The sequence below is a fragment of the Equus asinus genome, chromosome 25 (genome assembly GCF_041296235.1).
Source record: "Equus asinus isolate D_3611 breed Donkey chromosome 25, EquAss-T2T_v2, whole genome shotgun sequence".
Classification (NCBI taxonomy): Eukaryota; Metazoa; Chordata; class Mammalia; order Perissodactyla; family Equidae; genus Equus; species Equus asinus.
Window position 1 is genome coordinate 40,018,286 of NC_091814.1, and position 25,123 is coordinate 40,043,408.

Below are 25,123 nucleotides of genomic sequence, written 5' to 3' on the forward strand. Positions count from 1 at the left end.
AATCTGGTTACTGACATAGGATCCTTTGTGAAGTAGCACACTGGGTTGAAGAAGACAACATTCCAAGGTGGAGGTCAAAAACTCTAGGTCATCTACCACCACATAATGCTAAGTGACAAAAGACAAACTGTTTGAAAGTCATGATGACCACATTCGTACTATGCATAGAAAAAAACCAGAGGTACATATATAAAAACTGGAAAAGAATTTATATTTTTTCACTTCTCTCCAAACATTAGTTTTGATTACATAACTATAAATATAGAAATGCCATGATAAGTGATTACAGACTCTAAATTCATCTGTTAATAATTAACTAATAGCCCAATAATAATAGTTTGATCACTTAGTATTTGCCAGGTCCTGTTTACATGCTTTCATATATTATTAAATCTTTACTTCTCACAACAAATCTGTCAGGAAATGGGGCACAGAATGGTTAAATAACTTGCCTGAAGTCACACAAATAGGAAGGGGCAGAGCTTGGGTTCCACCCTGCAGTCTGGTTCCAGAGCTCATAAGCGTTATAGAGTAAAGGGGGTCTTCTGGAGTGATCTGGCTATAGGAGTCACTGTCATGTTATCAATTTCTAGGGGCAACTATCACTTCTCATTTAAAAGCCACATCTCTGAGATCAAGCACTTTCACACGTTCTGTCCTTAAAACTGATACAAGCTGCTATGACAAGAGTTACTACCTGACCATGTGGTTAGAGAGGGCTTCTCTAGCATACTATCATATACCTATTTGTATAGCGACCTAGGAGGTCCGACTACATCCATGCTGACATAGAGAACCAAGAGCTGTTGCTCCCTGTACTCAAATGAACAGCTATATATATAACCCAAAACAGAGGAATTTCCATTCTAAAGGATAATCTACAAGATTGATCACATGTCCCTATGCTTACCATAAACAGAGATCTCATACATAAAAATTTCTTAAATTTACTTTAGCAAATGTTTAAAAAATTTCCTTGGACTATAAGATATAAATGTTCATGACAAAGTAAACATATGCCAAAGCTCTCATGAAGCCACATAAGTAAAGAAAAATCTTTAGCACTCCCCTCCCCCATCTTGGCCAATATCAAATGCTTCAGAAAGTCTCTAACTCTATTAGTGTTCACAGAATATGAATACTTTAACACACATCTCTAAAAGGAATACAAACATGTAGAAATCCCTTGTAATTTTTATCCTACCTAATATTACTTGATTTCAGATGCTCCTCTGATTTCAAGTTTCCGGTCCTCATCTGGGACTTAAATGAAACGTTTTCTCCCACAATGACTATCTGCAAGAACATCCAATTTCTCATAAGGTAGAATGGTTTAAGACATTCTAGACAGAGGAGAGGAGGAAAATATGAGTTAACCCACAATAACAGAGAACCCCCTTGAAGAAAATTAAATTATTTCTCTTTATTTGAAATGATTTAATGTTAAAGGCAAAGGAAAAATATCAAAGCTCTTTTTCCTTTTTGTATTTAGTTTCTTAGAATACACATTTTAAAATTCTGTTTTGTGTATTTCTAACATTCTAGTTTTAGATCGAAATGGTATCCTAATCTCCCTCCCTGTCTGAAAGCTGAGTGACTTCTACAGGACAAACAGACACCAGTTACCCAGCAGAGTTCTTGTAGTACCAAGGTGAGAGTGCCCCGGAGAACACAGGAGCAGGTGGCTGGTCCAAACTGGACTGTTTACCCAAGAAAAAACACGTAAAGCAATTAAATCACATTATAGGTAGTATGAATAATGCTTAAATTCTAAGATCAGCTGAAAATGGGAGCTTTTTAGATCTTCATTCACATACTGACAATGATTTGGTCATTTATATGTGCTAGATATAGTGTTAAGGACTGGGTATACAATGATGAGCAAAACAGATATGGTCCCTGCCATGGACTTTTTTTTTTTTTTTGAGGAAGATTAGCCCTGAGCTAACATCTGCTGCCAATCCCCCTCTTTTTGCTGAGGAAGACCGGCCCTGAGCTAATATCCGTGCCCATCTTCCTCTACTTTATATGTGGGACACCTGCCACAGCATGGCTTGCCAAGCAGTGCCATGTCCGCACCCGGGATCCGAACTGGTGAACCCCGGGCTGCCGAAGCGGAATGTGAGAACTTAACCGCTGTGCCACTGGGCCAGCCCCCTTGCCATGGATTTAAAATCTGCTGTGGAGACAGACCAACAAGGAAGGAGGAAACAGCAGAAAGTAGTGGTTAAAAGCATGGGATTGGGTGTCACACTGTCTGCATTCAATGGTATGCCCAGAGTTAAGCCACAGAAAAAACAGCACAATTTCTTGGGGACATATATTTAACTCAAAGATTTGGACCAAGTAAATTAAGTAATTATTATTGGCTACTGATAACTGCTTACATTTACAATTATTATGTGGCAGATGCTATGCTGAATGTTCTATATGCATGGTCTCATAGAATGGGAGTATAATGTAGTGGTTAAGTGTCTTGTATTCAGACTGCCTGGGTTCAAACCAAGCTCTGCAACTTGCTAGTTATGTAACCTTAGGAAAATTACTTCTCTATGCTCCAGTTTTGTTAGAAGTAAGAAGGAGATAATAAAAGTACCTACCTCATTGAGATGTTCTGAAGATTAAATGAGGTAATAGAAATAAAGCACTTAGGACCATTCCTTGGTAAGTCAACCCTCAAAAAAAGTTAGCTATTACTGTCGTTGTCATTATTATCATCATTATATATATTATTCCTCCTCCCAACAATCCTAAGATGGAAATGTTGTTATTATCCTCATTCTATAAATTAGGAAATTAAAGCTAAGAACTTCCACTTATCAATTCTAGAATAGAAGACAAAGTTATTCTTAATTTTTAACAATATAACACCAGTCAAACATGCAGAAGGTCTATGTGGACTTTGTTTCCATACTTCCAAAGCATATATTCAATCTCCTGTGACTTAGCTGTACTTTAGCGGAAAGACTGAGAGAAAATAGCCCATGATAAAACTCAAGCTCCTTACTACGGCATGTAAGGTCCCACAGCTCCTTACTTTACACCTTATGACCCAACAAAACCAAATTACTTTCAGTTCCTTGCTATTTTTCCCCTTCAGTATCTTTATTCATGCTCTGTCGCTCAACCTGGAATGCCCGCCCTCTTCCCTCCTTGTCTGGTTACCCTTTCTCTTATTTTAAGAGTCAGCAACTCCTGTAAGAGGGCCTTGGCTCGGCCAAGCACTCCCAGTGCATCTTAATGCCCACTTCTATTACGGCGCTCACTGCACTATGATGAAGTTATTTGTTTACCCATTTCCTCCACTAGAGACTGTCTATTTAACCTTGCATATCTGGTGCCTAACAACGCCTGCCAGACAGCAAGCTGCTCAAACAAACATGCTAATTTGGACTAAACAGTCTTTCAAAAGGCCAAGACCCTAAAAATTCAAGGTTTCTCAACATTGACAACACCTTCAAAAGTCTTCCAAGAAAATAATTTGAAAGGTTTTTCATCTTATTGATAACCAGGAATAACATACTTCCTTTTAAGTTCAGAAAATTTACTATTTTATACAATTAGAGAAGTCCATGATCATTTACTTGGGTCTCTGAAATATTCAGATTTTGTTTTCTTCGTATTGGGATCTATACAACAATCCCTGTATCTTCCTGAAATAAAATAACAAGATAATATAAACCACTTATTTAATGCATTAAAAATGAATAACTAAATGCCTTACAGGTAATAAAGAGGAAAAATAAAAGGAAGGCAATTTTTAATAAAATTAGTATTTCAACACATAAAAGGTCAGGTAAGACTACCCTTGAAGACATAATAAAGTAATCAAAGACTGCACATACTTACAATGGTAAGAGAAGGTTAACAGAATTTCAAACAAAGATAGGAAAGTGAAAGCAAAAATATGAGTAGACACTACAATTAAGATGAGTGTTAACGTAAGTAATAACAGACCAGACTTATTGGAAAATGGTAAGAATGAGAGAAAATAACTGAGACGACAATATGACATGACAAAGAACAGAGTTGATTTGAAGAAAACAAGGGTGTGACTATATCCTTTGAGAAGTGACAGGTAAAAAAAATTAGACTGGAAAAAGAAACAGCAAACAGTCCTTTATATAAGGCAAAACACCATATAAATTTAGGTTAGGGACAAATAAAGCACAACTTCCCAACTTGGAACAGGGGGATAACATGGAAGATGGCCAAGGTAGTTAACTCAAACAGCTACCAACAATATTTAAGATACTCTCTGATTTAACAAAATAAAAGAATCTGTACATTATTATGGTACATACAGTATTCCCTACTTGTTTTGGTCTCTGAAATCAAAAAATAAGAGATATACAAAAGTCAAATCTGATTTTTCCACCAAAGAACTACTATTTAGCCTATACTTTCAGACATCAGTTTTATCTAGTCAGACTTCTTTTTTCCTTATTATTTTCCTATCTGAATAAAGGGGTGCTGTATTATAATCAAATAATTTAACAAATTAAACCTGATAAGATCACAGAGATGGAAGACTGTTATATTAATGACCCCCAATGAATCACACAGTTGCTGGCATCTGCACCCTTGTGAACTCCCTTAACACACTGACCCTGGGCTTGGCCATGTGACTTACTTTGGCCAAGGGGGCTTCAGCAAATGTGACACAAACAGAGGCTTAATAAGCACTTGGGTATTTGGGCTCGCCCCTTTGTAACATCATCACCATGTTATGAAGCTAAGGATGAGAGACCACTTGGAAAGAGGAGACCCAGTTTTCCCACCTATCACAGCTACCACAGTTGAGGCTCCAGACATTTGAGTGAGGTCATCTTGGACCATTCAGGGTCAGGGTGAGCCACTGGATGACTGAGTCATCCAACTTGAGTTAGATGGGCTGAGCGACAGGAAACTTTGGAGATTTAAAGCAAAGAGGCAATATGATCTAATGTAGATTTTAACAGGTTCCACCTGGCTGCTATGTTGAGCATTGACAGGCTTGGACCAGCAGGCAGCAGTGGAGCTGGTAAGATGTAATCAGACTCTGACCAAGAACATTTGTTGAATAAAAAATAAAGAGAGAGAGAGGAGAATCAAAAATCATTCATGGTTTTCAGTCTAAGCAGCTGGAATAGTGGATTTGCCATTCAATAACAAGAGAAAGATGATACAGTAGGTATGGGGGAAGAGTCCACTTTGGGACAACAATACTTGGCACACAGTATTATATAAGCACTTGCTATTATTTTTGATAATGATAAGTTTGAGATGATTAGTATACATCCCACGAATGTAACTGATAGTTAAAGAGTCTGGGGCTTAAAGGAAAAGTTTAGACTACAGATATTCATTTGAGAGTCATCAGTATACAGAGGTTAGAGATGAGAAGGGAACAGTAAACAGACTGAGAACTAATGGCCAGACAGGTGAAAGGAAAATTTGTTGAACATGGTGTCCTAGAACCAAATAAAGAAAGAGCTTCAAGAAAGAGGGCAAAATCAACAAATGCTGCTGATGCATCAAGTAAAATGAGGCCTGAGAACTGATTATTGGATTTAGTAATGTGGAAGTCATTGAGGATATCAAGAACAATTTCGGTGGAGAAGTAGGGGCACAAGCCCATAGACTGACTTCAACAGAAAATAGGAGGAGCAGAACTGAGACTAAAACTGAGTTTAGACATCTTTATCCAGGGAAGAGAGGCAGTAGCTGGAGGGAGATGTGAGAGTCAAAAAAGTTTTTAAGATGGGATACATAACATATTTTAATGGGATGGAATGCGATAAATAATAAGATGGAAAGATTCAATGGAGGAAAAAAAAGGCTGAAAACAGAGTCTCATGAATGCCATAGGGGTTTGTTTAAATATTGCACATGTTTAAAAGGAAAAAAAAGTCCATGAATGAAAGAATAAAATTTAAAGTGAATATACAGAGAAGGAAAGATGACTAACAGTTATTGGGGGCCTACTGAATAACAAGTAGAGTACATAAACTATTCCCAATTTAGTTTTCATAGCAACTTGAGATAATTACTACTTTTCCAATTTTATAAATAAAGAAACAAAGGCTCAGAGATTTTAGGAAAATTGCCCAAGATCATAAAGATAGTAAGTGCTAAGACTGGGATTCAAATCCAGGTGTATCAGAATTCCAGAGCATAAACAATTTCTATTCATTATTCCATGATGCACAACTGACCTCAGTTTTCAACAATTCAGATATTCAAAGCTAAACTGTGAATACTTTATTGCTTATAACTTATTCAGAGTTTGCCTTTTTAACAGCATAAGACCCATCCATATCCCCTTTCCCTTAAACCTGAAAAATTCTTCTCCAGGAAATCTTCCTTATTTTGGCCTCTAGCATAGATTGTCCCAGGACGTCTCTCTAGTTGTTCTTCCCACTCTCTTCCTTCTCTTCAAAATGCAAAACAAAAATCCTAACTTTCAGAAAATTTTGATTAATAAGATAACTACCAGATAACACAGGTTTACTCTATTTTCTTGCATGAATTACACAGGAGAAATAAACACACACAGACTTCAATGGCAATGGTAGAATGTTCTCTGGAATGACTCTAAGTCATCACCACAAGTAATTTTCACCACATGTTAGAGCCAAAGTTATTCATAGAAAAAGTTCCTGAATATATGATTAAAAAAAAGGGGAGGGGATATCTTCAAGGACAAATTTTTACACTATACAACTTTCTTAGATAGCACTGAACATAAAGTAAGATTAAATTTTATTATCCTCTCCCATCCAGCTCCTCTAAAAGCAAAGATACAACGTAGCTTCTTTGTGATTCCAACATCACTCAAAATCCAGTATTTAAGTTCTTCTTTGCTCAGCAAGAAAAAAAATTCCCTCTTTAGTTGCTAAATGTGTAGTAAGTAACATTTACAACTTTATACCATATTAACAAAATCAAATTGCCAGTTCAATTGGGCAACAGATCCCAAGAAGATAAGAATTCATATCAAATCTAGCTCATGGGGCCGGTCTGGTGGCACAGCGGTTAAGTTCGCACGTTCTGCTTCTCGGAGGCCCAGGGTTTGCCAGTTCAGATCCCGGGTGCGGACATGGCCCCGCTTGGCACACCATGCTGTGGTAGGCATCCCACATATAAAAAGTAGAGGAAGACAGGCACGGATGTTAGCTCAGGGCCAGGCTTCTTCAGCAAAAAGAGGAGGACTGGCAGTAGTTAGCTCAGGGCTAATCATCCTCAAAAAAAAAAAAAATCTAGCTCAGATCAATTATGGAAAAAATATTTGAAGAAATAATGACAAAATATTTTCAAAATTTGATGAAAGTTATAAACCCAAAGATCTAAGAAGCTCAATATACCTTGAGCATTTAAACATCAAAAGAAAACCCCATACTAAAGCATGGCAGTCAAATGGTAAAAAATCAATGATAAAGATAAAATCTCAAAAGCAGGCAGAAAAAAAGGACAGATTACATAAGGAGATAAATAATAAAGATAACAATGATGGCCAAATTCTTATCAGAAGAAATACAAGCCAGAAGACAATGAGATACTGGAATACTATCTTCAAAGTAACGAAAGGAGGGGGAAAAACACCCTGTCAATCTGTAATTTTATATCCAGCAAAAATATCCTTTAAAACTGAAGATGAAATAAAGACATTTCAGAAACACAAAAGCTGAGGAAACCTGATGTCAGTAGATCAACACCATAAGGAATATTAAAAAGGAAATTCTTGGGGCTAGAAGAAAATGATACCAGATGGAAACCTGGACCTACACAAAGAGATAGGTGCCAGAAATAATAAATATGTAAGTAAATATAAAATAACTTTTTCTCCTTGTTTTTAAATTCATTTAAAAGTTAACTGACTTTTAATAAAAATAACACTGTAGTCTGGGGTCTAAAATAAATGCAGAAGATGTTTGACAATAACAAAAGGAGAGGAAATGGAAGTATACTGTTGTAAAATTTTCTATTATACATAAAATTGTATAATATAAAAACGCATATTGTAAACCTTAAACCAACCCAAAAAACAAAACAAAAAAAGGACATAAGTAACAGAAGAAATAAAACAAAAATAGAGAAAAGAAAAATAGATAAATGTACAATTATTTGGAGATTTCAAAACTCCTCTCTCAGTAACTAATAGAGCAAGTAGACAGAAAACTAGTAAAGTTGTACCAAACAGATCTAATTGGCATTTATAGAACATATTACCCCACAGAAGAATATACACTCTTTCAAGTGCACATGGAACATTCACCAAGATAGACCATATGCTGGACCAAAAAATAAGTCTCCAGAAATTTAAAAGAACTAAAATCACAGAACTGCAAATCAACACAGAAAGAGAGCTGGAAAATTTCTCAACTATTTGGAAATGAAACAATCCATTTCTTAATAATCATAGGGTCAAAGAAAAAATCACAAAGAAAATTAGAAAATATTTTAAACTGAATGAAAATGTAAACACAATGTGTAGGATTCAATAAAGGCAGTGGTCAGAGATATTTATAGGCTTTAAATGCTTACATTAAAAGAGAAAGGTCTAGGGGCTGGCCTGGTGGCACAGCGATTAAGTGTACACGTTCAGTTTTGGTGGCCTGGGTTTTGCCGGTTCAGATCCCAGGTGCAGACATGGCACCGCTTGGTAAGCCATGCTGTGGTAGATGTCCCACATATAAAGTAGAGGAAGATGGGCACAGATGTTAGCTCAGGGCCAGTCTTCCTCAGCAAAAAGAGCAGGATTGGCAGCAGATGTTACCTCAGGGCTAATCTTCCTCAAAAAAAGAAAGAAAGAAAGAAAGAAAGGTCTAAAAGCATGGATCTAAGTGTCTATCTTATTTGGGGGGAAAAAAAGCATATTAAACCAAAAATTAAATAGAAGGAAATAAAGAAAAGCAGAAAACAAAGACACAGAAAACCAAAAGGCAAAAGCTGATTCTTTTAAAAGATCAATATAATACTCCCCAAACTGATCTATAGCTATAATACAATGCCAATCAAAACGTTAGCAGGCTGTTTCTGGTAGAAACTGACAGGCTAGTTTTAAAATTTATCTGGAAATGGAAGAACCTAGAATAGTCAAAACAATTTTCAAAAAGAATAAAGTTGGAGAACTTACATTGCCTGATTTCAAAACTTACTATAGAGTTGTGAAATCAAAACAGTGTCCTTCTACTATTGGTATAAGCACATATATAAAGATCAATGGAATAGAACACAGTCCAGAAACAGACTCGTCTTTTTATGTATGTGTATACATATGCATGTGAATGTGTGTTTGTGTGTATAGCCAACTGATTTTTGACAAAGGTGCCAAGGCAATTTAATGGGGAAAAATAATCTTTTCAACAAGTTGTGCTGGAACAACTGGATAAAAATCTAAAAACTGGAAAAATTAACCTCAAATAATATATCACAGTGTATACAAAAATTAATTAAAACTGAATGAGACTTAAATCTATAAAATTTCTAGAAGAAAATTTAGGAGAAAATTTTCACTGCCCCAGGGTAAATAAAAAATTCAATAAAAGATTCAAGAAAAGAAAAAAACCAACAAATTGGATTCATTAAAATTTAAAACTTATGCTCCTCAAAAGACATCATGAGTAAAGTGAAACAGCAAGCCAGACTGGACGATATATATAAACATATACACATATAAGTATACACACACAAAAGATTTACATTCAAAACATATAAAAAGAACTCAAAGATAAGAGAATCCAATTTTAAAAACTGGCTAATGATTGAGACACTACAAAAGACGACACACAAATGGCCAATAAGCACATGAAAAGATGCTCAACATCTTTAGTAGTCTGGGAAATGTAAATCCACAGTGAGATACCAATTCGTACCCACCGGAATAGTGAAAATCAAAAGGATTACCAATACCAAGCATTGTAGGTGAGGATGTAGAATAACCAGAACTCTCAGACACTGCTAGCAACACTGCTAGCAGGAGTACAAAATGTCAGAATTGCTTTGGAAAATAGTTTGGTAATTTCTTGTAAAGTTACACATGCACTTACTATATGACCCAGCAATTCCACTCCCAGGTATTTACAAAAAGAAATGAAAACAAATGTCCAAATAGACTTTTATAGAATGTTTCTTGAAGTTTTATTCACAATAGCAAAAAACTAGAAACAACCCAAAGGTTCATCAAAATGTGAATGGATAAACAAACTGCAGTATAGTCATACAACGGAATACTACTCAGAAGTAAACAGGAACAAACTACCAATGCGTGCAACAAAATGGATAACCTCAAAAGACACGTCAAGCAGAAGAATTCAGACACAAAAGAGTACATATTGTATTATTCCATTTATGAAGTTCTGGAACAAGCAAAAGTAATTTATAGTGATAAAAATCAGAACATTGATTGCCTGAGGCAAAGAGGAACAAGCAGGGTTAGGCGTGACTGAGAAGGGGACTGACAGAGAACTTCTGAGGGATTGAGAAATGTTCCATATCTTGATAAGGACGCTAGTTACAGGGGTATGTGTTCATAAAAATTCATAACTGTACACTTAAAATGTGTGCATTTTATTACATATAATGATTACTTCAATTAACGTGATTTAAAAGAGTATATGCCATACGAACATAATCTGATTAAAATATATTATCTGTACATGCATAAATGCATATTCTACACTCATAAAACAGATGAGATATTGTGAATAGTGCTGGTGGCAATTTAATATTACAAAATTTTTTATCATAACATTCTAATTTTATTCAATGTATATATACATTTGTAATAAAACAATTAAAAACAAGTCTCCTATAAGCCAATTTCTAAATATTTTATAGTTAGAATGCTTTCTGCACAGAAAGCTTTCACAGCTCAGACTAACATAATTTCTACAAAATAAATGCCCTTTTCCATTAAGTCTGCTGAAGCCCCAAACATAAAACGTACTTCAGTCCTTCTAATCTAAGAAAGTTCCCCTTGATCCTGCTATGCCCTTCAAGCAACCATCCTTCTCTTTGCCTCTAAACTTTGTAAAAAGATAATATATAGCTACTGGGTTCACTTTCTGGTCACCTAGTCACTTCTAAACTTGCATTTAGGCCTCCATCCTTATTAGTGAAACAAATTCTCTCAAGAGTTAATAATAACTTTGTCCAATCTAAGAGCTTTTTCTCAGTCCTTATACTTCCTGAACTCGTAGCAGTATCCAATACTATACTGTATCAGCATTTTTTCAAACTTAGCCCACATAAGAAATCACTTGGAGAGCTTTTGAAAATGATTGCTGGGCCTCATCCCCAGTTTCTGTTCAGCAGGTCTGAGACAGGACACAAGAATTTGTATTTCTAACAAGTTCCCAGGTGATGCTGATGCTGCTGGTCTGGGGATCACACTTTGAGAATTATTGCATTAGGGCAACCCTTTCAGGAAAACTTTCTGCTTTTCAGGAAAACTTAGCTTTTCCTGGCCCTTTCCACCTTTTTGATAGGTTATTTCTTGTTTCTTTCTTTTTTTTTTTTTTTGAGGAAGATTAGCCCTGAGCTAACTGCTGCCAATCCTCCTCTTTTCCCTGAGGAAGACTGGCCCTGAGCTAACATCCGTGCCCATCTTCCTCTAGTTTATATGTGGAACACCTGCCACAGCATGGCTTGCCAAGCGATGCCACGTCCGCACCTGGGATCCAAACTGGCGAACCCTGAGCTGCCGAAGCACAATGTGCAAACTTAACTGCTGTGCGACCGGGCCAGCCCCTTGTTTCTTCTTTCTGCTTCCACCTATATACAGTAACAGAATTATTAAGAATGGAAGCTGACCTTTATTATCATCTGATACATGGTTCCCTAAGAATCTGGCCCTGATATCCTTAGACTTCTATAATTCCTTCCCTACTTGTGGATTCAAGTCTCACTGTTACTGAAGACAATTATGAAGTCAATTATTTCCAGCCTAGCTCATGCTATGGCCCCATTCCAAATGCCTATGCGGCATCTCAGCACAGATATTCACAAAATATTCCCTTCAACACCCGTACCTTTACTCCCTATTTCCATGAAAAGTGCTACCATTTCTCCATGGCCAACTTCAATATCATCAATAACTCTCCTTCCCCCTTCATATCTAACCGGTTACTAAAGACCCATTGATACACCCGTGTATTCTCTCTCATAGATGTTTCTCAGTACCCTGATTCAGACTTTCACTGTCTCTGACATGGATTTTGGCAATTTCCTCAAACGGTCTGCATGACTTTACTTCCAGAGTTCCCAAATTTATCATACCAAACAATTCTAAACACATCAATTTCCAGCTCAAAAACATTAAACGAATTTCCATTTATCCAGAGATAAAGCCTCAACTAAACAGCCTGCCATTCAACATCCCCCAATTTAGTCTCTGACTTTGTCTCCTTACACCTTCCCCTTCATGAACTATGCTTCAGACACTTCTGACTCTTCTTGTGTCTTTTTAAAAAAAGTTATTATATTTTCTCTGCCTGGAATATCCTTCTCCAGTTCCCAATAAAATTCTTCCTATTTTAGGGAGATGATATACTCTTCATAAAACCTCCTCAGACGTTTCTGTGAGGTCCCAACCCTTCAATCTGTACCTCTTACAGCACATATTACATCCTAAGGTGTTATTTCTTCAATCAACCTCCAAAAGCGTAATTCATACTAAAGCCCCCAAAACTGCCTGGAAGAGTGCTTCATTATCTAGTCTTTCCTGAATAAATATGTTGAATAAAAGTAGTTAAGATACTATTCATGTATTTAAAAAGTATATATTAAATAAAAACCTCAAGATGGCAAATACGATTTCATACACAAAAATTTTTAACAGTAAAAATCCTCCGATAAAAACTCCTCATGGCCTATACTAACTACTGGCCAAGAGAAGGAAATATAATGTGAGTTACATGTGTTACCATATGCAACCTATTTCTTCTTACTTAAAAACAAGTAACAAGAAACAGGAGAAATTAATCTAATGTATTTTACTTAACCTAACATATCCAAAACATTAGCATTTTAACAGATAGTCAATGTAAAAATTATTAAAGATTTCAATTTTTTTATACTAAGTAGTCAAAATCTGGTGTTTATTTTACAATCACAGCAACTGTCAAGTAAGTAATTTTCAACTGAAATATATGACGTGTAGATTTCATAAAATTACTATTGAAAGGTAGATTTACACACCCAAATTGTTTCAACAACTCAATGAAGCATAAATTTTTAAATTCTAAATTAATTAAATAAAATCTAATTAAAATTCAGTTCCTCAGTTACAACAGCCACATTCCAAGTGCACAATAACCACAGGTGGCTAGTATTTACTGTATTGGACTGTGCAGGTATAAACCATTCATGAGAGGACCACTTATTTTAACCACATGAGAGAGAAAATATTACATAAAGTCTTCTAACTCCTGAAACATGAAGACTGGGGGAGGGGGAGACACCTGCCAGAGTAACCACTTTGTTTGCTGATAGAAAATAGCTGCAGAATAGAATTTACCATTAATTCCTTCAACAAATATTTGAGGGCCTACTATATCTTAGACTATTCTAGGACCTGGGATATAGTAGTGAAGAAAGTACACAAGATTCCTGCTATCAAGGAATTTACATTCTGGATTAGGGGTTACGGGAAGAGATAATAAGCAAGTCAGTATATAACCTGGTGGGATTACAGCCTGAAACTGACTGAGCATCAGCCTTGGAAAGACTCACTGGGAAACGTTAAATCCATTCCTAAGAGGGTGAGGCCCCAGTCCAAGCTGTAGGATCTAGGAGCTAGAGGCACAACAGCTAGAGTATCCTGGCAACAAACTCTCAGGAAAACTACACCAGGCCCTTCCCCAAGTTGTTCCATTTGCCTTCCCTTGGCCAGCCCAAGCAAAAAGATTCAACAAAAACCTGAGAACAAGGCCTAGACCTGGGCAAGGCCACAAGTCTTTTCAGTAACCTAAAATTTGGGGTTTTTTGGTGAGACAGTTGGCCGTGAGCTAACATCTATGCCAATCTTCCTCCATTTTGTATGTGGGATGCCGCCACAGCACGGCTTGATGAGCAGTGTATAGGTCTGCGCCTGGGATCCGAACCCGTGAACCCTAGGCTGCCAAAGTGGAGTGCACAAACTTAACTACAATGCCACAGGCCAGCCCTCAGTATCCTAACATTTAACACAGTACTTATCACCCTAGGTACTTTATGTTGCATTGAATAGAATTAAATAATACAATCTCCTTCTAACTCTGTGGTTTGATCTTTGGTCTCTCTCAGCTTCAATTTCCTATGTGAAAAGTGAGGGTTAATCAGGCTTATTTTGCAGGGTTTGCTTTATCAGTGAAAACATATAATACATGTGAATGGATGCTGGGAACTCTAAAGCACCATATGAAAAAGAAAAGCATGTCAGGAGTTTAAAAAAAAAAAGCCTGTTAACATTTCCTGATTGACCCTCATACACTAAACATGAAACACCACTGGTATAGACCTGAGCTGTCCAATGCAGCAGTCACTAGCCACATGAGCACTTGACATGTGGTTAGTATGACTGAGAAACTGGATTTTTAATTTTACTTAATTTAAATGAAATAAAATTTAAATAGCCACATGTGGCTAGTGGTTACCATTTTGGACAGCACAAGTATATTTCAACACCACTGTTACTGATAACCTACAGGAGTGAAAGAGGAAAGCATCAAAATTGGCCTACCCTCCTCCACCAACTATTCTCATAACACTCTTTGAAAGGTAAAGATACAGCTGACAGCAATTTTTGATAAGCAGGTGAGAGATATACTAAATGAAACAACTTCATGTAAAAGAGTTGGCTTCCTATCAGTTAGGGTCTGAGAAAAACAGCACTGATTTATGTTAGGGTACTGGTACATGAAATGGCTTTCCACTCCTGCTCTGGCTGACACCAGAACAAGGCATGTATCTCATTCATCTGTGTACCTCTGGCACAGAGTTTATCAAATGAACAAAATCCTCACACCAATAACTCTCAACTGTACTTTTATGGTCTCTCTGGTTGGCATTCTTCTTTGAAGCCTAGCATCTGAATTTCCCTTCCTATTTTAAATAAATCCCCCAACTTATAAGTCAGAACCTACTTTTCACTACAGATTTACTAGCTTCCCTTGCAGCTAGGGTGCAGACACATGAATCGGACTACGTTAATGAACACACCAACCCCACATGTAAATGGCAGCTAGTGAGAGAAAGAGGGGTCTGTGGTGAATCCACCTTGGACAATGGCAGCAACAACATCCTATTTTCAGTGTCAGTGGCCGAGCATGAGTAGTGTCAGGGATGGGTCAGGGATACAAGTTATGGCTAGGATCAAGGTCCTGCACAGCATGTCTTCATAGGCTGAATTTTAAGGTTGTGTGTTCCAAGACATATAGCTGCTGTGGGAGTCAGAATAACAGCCTCCCAAAGAGGCCCCAGAACCTGTGACTATGTTACCTTATATTGTAAAAGGGACTTATGTCAGATGTGATTAAGGATTTTGAGAAGAGGTGATTATTCTGGATTAAGAGTGTGACCAATGTAATCACAAGGATCCTTACAAGTAAAAGATGGAAGAGGCAGGAGAGTCAGAGGAGATGTGACGAAAAAGGAGAGGGTAGAGTGATGTGATTACTGGTTTTGAAGATGAAAGGGGGCCATAAGCCAAGGAATGCAAGCAGCCTCAAAAGCTACAAGAGGCAAGAAAACAGACCCTACCCTAGAACCTCCAGAAGGAACGACACCTAGATTTTAGCCTAGTGGGACCCATTTCAAACTTCAGATCTCCAGAATGGTAAGATAATAAATTCATGTTGTTGTAAGCTATCAAGTTTATGGTAATTTGTTGCAGAGGTAGCAGTAAACTAATACAGCCATAGCGCCTAGGTCTCTAACCCTTTCATGCTTAAATAAAGAAACAGAGTTGTTTCTGTTTCTCACAACTAAGAACCTAAGTGATATACTCCCCTTACTTTCCCATTCTTTTTTTTTTGGAAGATTAGCCCTGGGCTAACATCTGCCACCAATCCTCCTATTTTTGCTGAGGAAAACTGGCCCTGAGCTAACATCCATGCCCATCTTCCTCTACTTTAAATGTGGGATGCCTGCCACAGTATGGCTTGCCAAGCGGTGCCATGTCCACACCAGGGATCCAAACAGGTGCACCACGGGCCACCGAAGCAGAACTTGCAAACTTAATCCCTGCACCACCAGGCCGGCCCCTATTTTCTCATTCTTAAACCTATATAAACTATTAGCATTTCTTAAAAAGACAATGACACAGTTTTCCCTTCTTTTCATCACCTAAGTCAAGTGTGCTTAGTTTTGTTTACATCATAATGGAGAATACTACTAGTTATTCAGACTTTACCATTTCTTGAGGACTGAAATAGGTCAATCATTCTGACTGCCACGTAATTCAAAATGTTTGCAATAAGTATGATCTCATGCGTTACTAGTGAACATTTACTGAATACTGTTCTAAACTTGTACCAAGATAACTAAGAGAAAGCCCTTCCCTCAAATGCTAACACAGTAACAAAATGGTGAATAAACACAAAGTAATGTGGCCACTGAGAATAAAGAGAAACATCTGGTCAGTGACCTGACAAAATTCTAAGATAATTCAAAAAAAGACTTTCTGGATGGAGGCAAATTTTAAGGACAATGTGAAGTCACATGAAAAGAAGAAAGTTAAGACTGTGAGGTAAGTAGAGGAAGGTTGTCCCTTTTCTTGAGTTAACCACAGACTTACTCTCTCAATTTCAGGTGACTATATGTTTAAGAAGGAAAATGGTAAATTCAAAAACGTCAGGCCACATATAAATGCTTTAGTAATCTGTTACTTTTTAAAAGTCACACTGAATTTTCCTTTTGAAGCAACTTATTACCTAAGGTTTGAATTTTATACATGCAAAATTATATTCCTTAGTGTCAGAAGCTAGCAGCTGAACATCTCTATGTAATAACTCTACCAAGTCAAAAAGGAAAAAGCAATCCCATCTTCCACACTTAAGGTTACAAAAACTAGCAAGTCATTTTCCATTTGTCCTGTTAGCCCAGGTGGGTCAGAGCTGTTTTTCCCCCTAGTAGCTGGTTCTCAATATTCCCAAGGGTCAGGGAAATACACTATATTTAAGTAGCAATACTGAAGACAGAAACTGTAGAAAGAACAGCTATAATGAGAGAGGAACAGTGGGCCAACTAATCAGTAAGATAGTCCAAAGCAGTCTAAATGAATTTATTTCAAATGTAAAAGAAAAACAATCACCCCCTTCTGCTCCCTTTAATAAGCCTTCTGGCAAAATTACTCTGTCCTCTCCCTTATTATTCTACAAAAAATAAATGCATTAGGAAGGTTGAGATTGCTGAAAAAAGTCTGTTCAGATTATACATATATATATTTATATGTTTTATATAAATATATAATAATAAATATATAAACAAAACAAAAATAAAATTAAAACAAAACACTAACTTTAATAGAGGCAGCGTCTGTATGCGGTATGGTTAAAAGCATGGATTCTGGACCCTGACCTCCTGGGTTCAAATCATGACTCTGCTACTTTGCGTATAACGCTGGGCTTAACTACTCTGCCTCTCTGTTTGCTCTTCTAGAAAATGAAGCCAATAGTATACACCTCATGGAGTTGCTATGAGAATTTAGAGTTAATAATGTTTGGAATAGTGTCTGGCACAAAATAAAATTGTTGGTTTATTATTATTAATCATGTCAAAAGCACAAACCAGCAGCCTCTCTCTACAAAACTATCATACCTCACTGCTACTCTACGTAAGCCTCACGTTAGAACTGAAAAAAACACAAAAGGCATGTTAGCATTGCCAGATTACAGGTAATTGGAAACTAATCCAGGAGCCATATGGCAGAGGGTCTAGAGCATAATCATTAAAAGTCCCTTAATCAACAAACGGATCAAAATGATTTCTAACAGTAATTTTTATAAAACCATAAAATAACATACCAAAACAATTTAAGATAAAGTATACTGACTCAAGATTCCCTTTCAAACTTTCAAAGATTTATATTAAAGGATATATCTGTCTGGCCACAAAATAAAGATATACTGCATATATCTCCCAAATGAAACACAAAAACAGGTAAATCCTCATACAAAAGAAAGCAATTCCCTATTAGCATTTAAAATGGGAGAGAATTACTCATGGTGACACATTTTTGAGTGCTGCCATCATTGTAGCTTCACACCAAATGCCAAAAATAGCGGAGAGGAAAGACTCATTTTCAGGTATGAAGAAACAGTGGAGGTAACAAATAGGAAATAGGAAACTTGAATGTTCTTTTATTAGCTTGGTATCGCAATATATCATTTTCAAACTCCCTTTATAGTACATGGCCATAATTCCCAGATTCTAAATTGCTCTCTTATTTTCATCTTATTTCACTTGGGAATCTGGGGATCGGAAATGAGTAACATAAAGAAAGAAATTATGTCCACATTTGGGTCTAAAACCAAAGAAAAGTAACTCAAGTCTTATCAAAAAAGACACTACTTCAACAGGGTTCTTATATGAAGACGAAATACAGAAGTTAGTTACTCAGTCTGACCCTTCATCATTTCTCACCTGGAACCTCCCACTTAATCACCGTTCCCAACTCACTAGTGTGGTCTTTCTCCCTCTAATTCTATCATTTCCTGTTTAAAATATTTCTATGACTTGCCATGGCTTTCAGGATCAAATTCAAACTGCAGTGAATTTGATAATCTTTCACCTGACCACCTCTCTAGACTACGTCTTGTCATTCCTCCACACACACACCCTTCACATTAGCATGTAGGTCACGATGCCACTCGGAAAACAAATTTACCCTCTGTTGGAAATTATGCTACAGACAGAACAGTCTTCTAAGGAATTGTTTCCCTTGAGACAATTTATAACATCCATCATGGCATCCTTGGTATCCCAATTTCCTTAAAATCAATCATCTAAATAAATTGCTACAATAAGTTCTATTCTTAATTCTCTAAGAAGATTAAAAATAAAATGGCCATAAGTCAAACGCATGTGTATTCATAGGATTGTCCCTGACCCAGGGATCCTATCACAGTCCCAAAACTTGGTATATACAAGTTCAAATAAAGAAAAAAGCTAAAGAAATCTATTAAATATATGACAACTGCTCCATAAGAAATGTGAAGTTTTTATAGAACAAATAATATACTACTAACATTAAAAACTATAATTCCACCTTTTTTTTTTTTAAACTAGGTACAAGGCAGGATGCTAAGAACTTGTACTCTATCTCATTTATTCCTTGTCAAACCCTAAGAAACATATTATCTCTATTTTACCACTGAGGAAAATGGAATCAAAAAGGTTAGGTAACTTAGCCAAGGTCGCACACCCAGTATTCAAGCCTATGGCTGTCAGAAAGTAACAGTCTTGTGCTTAAACTATTATACTTTTATAAGTGCTATCCTTGGCCAAAGATCTCATCTGGAGCATCGCGCTAAACTTTTCCTTTTAAAAGGAAAGTAACATATCGATAAGGTAAATCCCATGAGATAAAGACAAGTAGAAAAAGTATCAAATTCGAACAGAGTTAAAAAAAAAAAAAGTAACAAGGAAACACATGAAGACATAAGGCCAGAGCAAAGAGTCATAACAGACTTTAGTAAACTGAAGTATATTCATACACTCTTTGAATGAATATTTAGCAAATATAGGCTAAGATTCCACTATGTGCCAGACACTGTGGAGGCCTTAGGGATACAACTATGAGCAAAAGAGTCCCTGTGCTCAATTAATGAAAAGAACCTATGGATCTAAAAATAGAGACGTCTTTGGTGACCTGGGCAAGTACAGTTTCAGCAGACTAGCGGGGCCAAAACCAGAGAACAATGGGTTGAGGAAGTAGAGTCATTACAGACCATGTTTTATAGACGACAAATGAGGAAGATAAATGATAGACCACCGCTAGGGAAGGACAGTTATGGGGAGCTTGTTTAAATGCTTATGACAAGCTCCAATAAAGAAAAAAAGGTTGAACATAAAAAGTCTGTGAGCCGGGGCTGTCCCTGTGGCCGAGTGGTTAAGTTCACGAGCTCCGCTGCAGGCGGCCCAGCGTTTCGTTGGTTCGAATCCTGGGCGCAGACATGGCACTGCTCATCAAACCACGCTGAGGCAGTGCCCCACATGCCACAACCAGAAGGACCCACAACGAAGAATATACAACTATGTACCGGAGGGCTTTGGGGAGAAAAAGGAAAAAAGTAAAATCTTTAAAAAAAAAAAAGTCTGTGAGCAAACACAAAGAAAACAACCTCAACAAGGAGGATGAAAACATTTCCCTTTCTGAGAAAAGGGATAGAGGCAAGGACTAGTGGAGGAAGGAACAGGAGGCAGATCAGTCCCACCAAAAGGCTTTTATTTTTATGTTTGCTATGAAGGCCATCTGCTAAGAGTAGTAAAACTTCAAGAAAATAGTAAAAGTTTAAAGTAACTACTGTAAAGAAGTGGGCAAAACAGGTGGGAAAAAGAACTAACAGATACTGAAGTGGAAGACTATGCATTTTAACAGCCATTGGCCAGTCTGTAAGATTTTGTTCCAGCAAGGCTATCCATAATACCCAAAGAAACATACTGTCAGAATAATTCAGAGTTGGACTTTCCCAGACAAGTAAGCTCTGGAAGGACAATGGGACAAGGGGACTGAGGATACTGGTAGGTTAAAGTGATGTCTAAAGATGGGCAGGAGGGGAGAGTAAAAACAGGAGGAGGAAGAAAAGAAAAAAGTAGGAAATGACTAATAGCAAAAAAGGAAAGGCATCGATACACTGGAAGTCTTGAACAGAAGCAGTTGGATTAATGGGGATGAGGTTGTGGTCAAAATGGAACAGATGAATTTAAGATTTCAGAGGGAGGAGATGGCCCTGTGGCCGAGTGGTTAAGTTTGTGCGCTCCGCTGTGGCGGCCCAGGGTTTCGCTGGTTCAGATCCCGGGCGCAGACATGGCACCACTTGTCAGGCCATGTTGAGGCAGCATCCCACATGCCACAACTAGAGTGACCCACAACTAAAAAAATACACAACTATGTACTAGGGAGATTTGGGGAAGAAAGAAGCAGAAAAGAAAAAAAGATTTCAGAAGTAGAAGAATTCAGAGAGTGACAAAGTCTAAGATATGATAAACGCATATGTGCAAGTAAATGTATTAAAGAGAAAGGTTAAGAGAGAAAAGAACAGAAAAAAAGCCACATTTTAAATGAGTGTTCCAAGAAAACACCAGTCCTATGAAATGTGACATAACTTTGGGAAAGACCAAGCTGTATCTCCCTCTTGAAGGTTCATAATACACATTAGCATATTACAAGCTATGAGAAGTCCTAAATAAAGAATTCAGTACTGGTGAGGACGTAAGGAAACAGGTACTTTTAAACATTGCTAGGGCCAGAATAAACAGTACAAGCTTTCTGGTGCTTTTTGGCAATGTCTACTACGTATGAGTTCCTTATTGTTGTTGTAACAAATTACCACAAATTTAGTGGTGTAAAACAACACAAATTTATCATCTTACAAATCTTAAAGTCAAAAGCCTCAATGGGTCCCAGTGGGCTAAAATCAAGGTGTCACCATGGCTGTGTTGCTTTCTGGAGGCTCTAGGGAAGAACCTTGCTTTTGCCTTTCTCTGGTTCTCGAGGCTGCCTGCATTCCTTGGCTGGTAACTCCCTTCCATTCCAGCAGGATTCTACCTCTGGTTCTGATTCTTCTGCGTCCCTATTCCACACTTAAAGGACCCTGTGATTACATTGGGCCCACCAAATAATCTGCGATAATCTCTTTTATTTTAAAGTCACTTGATCAGCAACCTTAAATCCCCTTTGCCACATAACATAATATAGTCATAGGTTGTGGGGATCAGGATAGACATCTTTTGGGAAGTGGAGGGTATGTTATTCTACCTACCACACTTAACAAAATATTTTTAAATGTGCATATCCTGTCACTCAAGTAAGCATACACAAGGATATAGGTGTATAGGGATGTTCATTACAGCATTTTGAAAAGAATGACAAAGTACTGGACACATAAAGTTTCATTGTTAGGAAATCAGTATAGAAAATTAGGGTATACCCATACAACATAACTGCAGGCTGATGTTTCCAACGATGTGGTAGCTATAAAATTATGAACATGTCTGATAAAATGTTAAGTGAAAAAAAAAGATTACAAAACCATATGATATAGCCCAATCCCAGTTTTTAAAGTATATACATACATATGTGTATACACGTATGTGAATATGTTAATATACATATAAAAAATAACTAAAAGGCTACTCAACCCTGGATGGTAGAAGGACCATAAGTTCCTGTGTGCCCGAAACAGTCCAGATTTATGCCTATTGTCCCAGCAATGATTAGCATTCTCTTTCACTGTCATATGATCACTCAACAATTTTCTGGGTTTTGTTTTATTTTATTTAAAACAAATATGTATTACTTTCCTGGATGTTAAAAGTGGCATGAACCAGACTACATTAGCTCTTAAAATTTTAAAAAATTAATGTAACTTTTAAGAGAGAGGCTTTTTTTTGGTGAGGAAGATTGCCACTGAAGTAACATCTGTGCCAATCTTCCTCTATTTTGCATCTGGGATGCCACTACAGAATGGCTTCACAAGCAGTGTGTAGGTCTGCGCCTGGTATCTGGACCCCTGAACCCCAGGCTACCGAAGCGGAGTGGGAGAACTTAACCACTATGCCACTGGGCCAGCCCCAGAAAGATGCTTTTTAATACATGAATTTGCAACCACCAATTGTGAACTATCTAAAACACATTATACCACTTGACAGCATCAATGGCAAATGCAGATATCAAAAGAGAAACTTTTCATTTTTAAGAGCAGTGCCCAAGTGTGCAGTGGACGAAGACGGAGCAGATTAAGGTCAATCCCAATTCTGCCACTAATTAGGTAATTTGAGTCACATCCTCCTTTTCTACAAAATGCCAATCCAGTTATACAAGGTTATTGTATACAAGAGGATAAGAAGACATTATATAAAAGCATTTTAAAAAGTATAAAGCACGAGTAAAATGTAAGATGGTCCTTGAGAGGAATAAAGTAGCCCACTTCACAGTAAAGACCCCTCAACCACCCTATAGCCATTTAAGGCATAACTGCTCCCACCCAATTCAAAGACTACATTAGCAAGTTTATAGGTAAATATTGATACATTCAGAAATGCAGAAAACGAAAACAACGTATAAATTAGGCTCTTTATCCAACTGGAAGTATGCTGGGTTTTATATATACATCTCCTCATGAAATTCTCCCAATAATTCTATTTCTGTCATTTTACAGATAGAAAAATAGAGTGGAAAACTTAAAACTAGAGAAGTTCAAGGACACATTGCTATACATAGGAGAGCTGGGATCTGAACTCAGGACAACCTAAATACAAATTAGGCCAGTCTTAATTCAAAGGCCTTGCTCATTCAACTCACTACACCATGGTGCTTTCTTAGGAAACCAAAAAGACTCCTGTATATGAGTTTACAGACACCAAATTAATAATTTTTTTAATTAGAAAGTGATTAATGTGTTAACTTTTCTTTTCCTTTTATAAACCAGAATTTATGACCAATATGCCTTAACATTCGTTTTGCTTCTTAAAATGTTCTTTTTTTTCATTAAAAAACAAAACAAAGCAAAACCAATAATTACTTCAGACAAACTATTATTATTTTGGTTATTTAAGTGCAACAGAATTTGAGAAATATGTACTTTATAGAATTAGATATTAAAATACCAAAATTTCACTTGAAAATTCTGTTACACAAACTGGGCGTGTGTGTACATGCACAAAATTTTGCAGATGCCCTAAGATACTTTTTACATTCAAATTGAGCCTCTGGTGGTTCTCTTAATACTATGCTTTTTATCTTTTTCTGCCAGCAAAAAAAAAAAAAGAAAATTCAAATAAGCATACCTGTAACTCATTTCTTCTTTGAAGACCATCTTCCAATTGCATTTTACTCTGATTATCTTACTACTGATATCTCATCACTGCACAGTACTCAAAGAAAATTTGGTTATGGTTGTCACCTGATAAAAAACTAATAATTCGTGACCTTTCTAAGAGGCAGTATAAGGGAAACACATTTTAATATACTGCATCCCAACTAACACAGCACTGACGTACTGGGCCTTTGGGAAGAGGAGGGAAGGAAAAAGGATTCAACTTAATGTGGTCAGTGAACCTGCAGAGTTGTAGGAAACAGACTGAGGCTATTAATGTATCAATATAGCAATTCTTTAAATATAATAGATTTTAGAATCATGTTTCTTAAGACAGACACTACAGAAGGAAAAATGCCCTCAAGAAATGTGAGAACAAAATGTTAATCATCAAAAAGAGTCTCAAAAAGAGTCTGCAACGTTTTTTATCTTTACAACAGACTTGAAAAAGCTAAATCCAAAGGGACTTCAGTTAATGTTCTGATTTTCCCCCTAACGCTACAGAACCCCTTCCCTTACCTCCACTCCCATTCCATGTCTAAGCTCAACAGGTGAGGATTTTATAAAATAAGTCCTATCAACCCAAAGTTATTTTCAGAATTACATGCGTTCACTAAAACTCTCATCTCCTCCATAACAATTTAATAATGTTCCAAAGAACTAATTTTTGCCTAAGATGAGGCTACTTTCAAAGGTAAGGAAATGAAATTTAAATCTTTCTGTATCTCAAGGGAAGTAGTGTAGGCATTACAGAAATATCTTTCTCTTGTGTCTCCCTATTCCAGCAGGAACCTGTACAACACTGGCCATTCAAACATAAAATGCTCCCAAAAGATTAACGACCAGGTTTGTTGAAAGAGAACCTCAGACTCCCAAAGAATGAGATAGGGACTAATCATAATCTCTTTAATTTACATGACATAACCTGACTGCCAGTCTGATCTGATCACAATGTTTACATCAACCAAACTCTCAACTATTCCTAATACCAAAATTTTTAGAGTTCCTCAAACAGACTGCCCCCAGACATTTACTCATTTTCTTCCCCTGCCTGCTACATTCTTCCCTTCTTTCTTCACTTGGCTAATCCTCCTCATCCTTTAAGACTGAGCTCAAGGGTT

General features: G+C 36.9%; 1 protein-coding gene across 11 annotated transcripts in view; it reads right to left on the bottom strand.

Annotated features, from left to right (window-relative positions):
- SMG7 (SMG7 nonsense mediated mRNA decay factor) overlaps positions 1-25,123 on the bottom strand; it is an 82,874-nt gene that overhangs the window by 47,046 nt on the left and 10,705 nt on the right. For 4 of the 11 annotated variants that reach the window (XM_014850291.3, XM_014850293.3, XM_070497704.1 and 1 more), the window contains exon 2: positions 1,205-1,343. The exons of 6 other annotated variants lie outside the window; for them this stretch is intronic. In XM_014850291.3, the coding sequence (XP_014705777.1) occupies positions 1,205-1,320 (116 nt within the window). In that variant the 5' untranslated portion in view covers positions 1,321-1,343. The remainder of the gene's footprint in view (positions 1-1,204; positions 1,344-25,123) is intronic. One more of the 11 variants, XM_070497703.1, reaches the window with a different exon arrangement.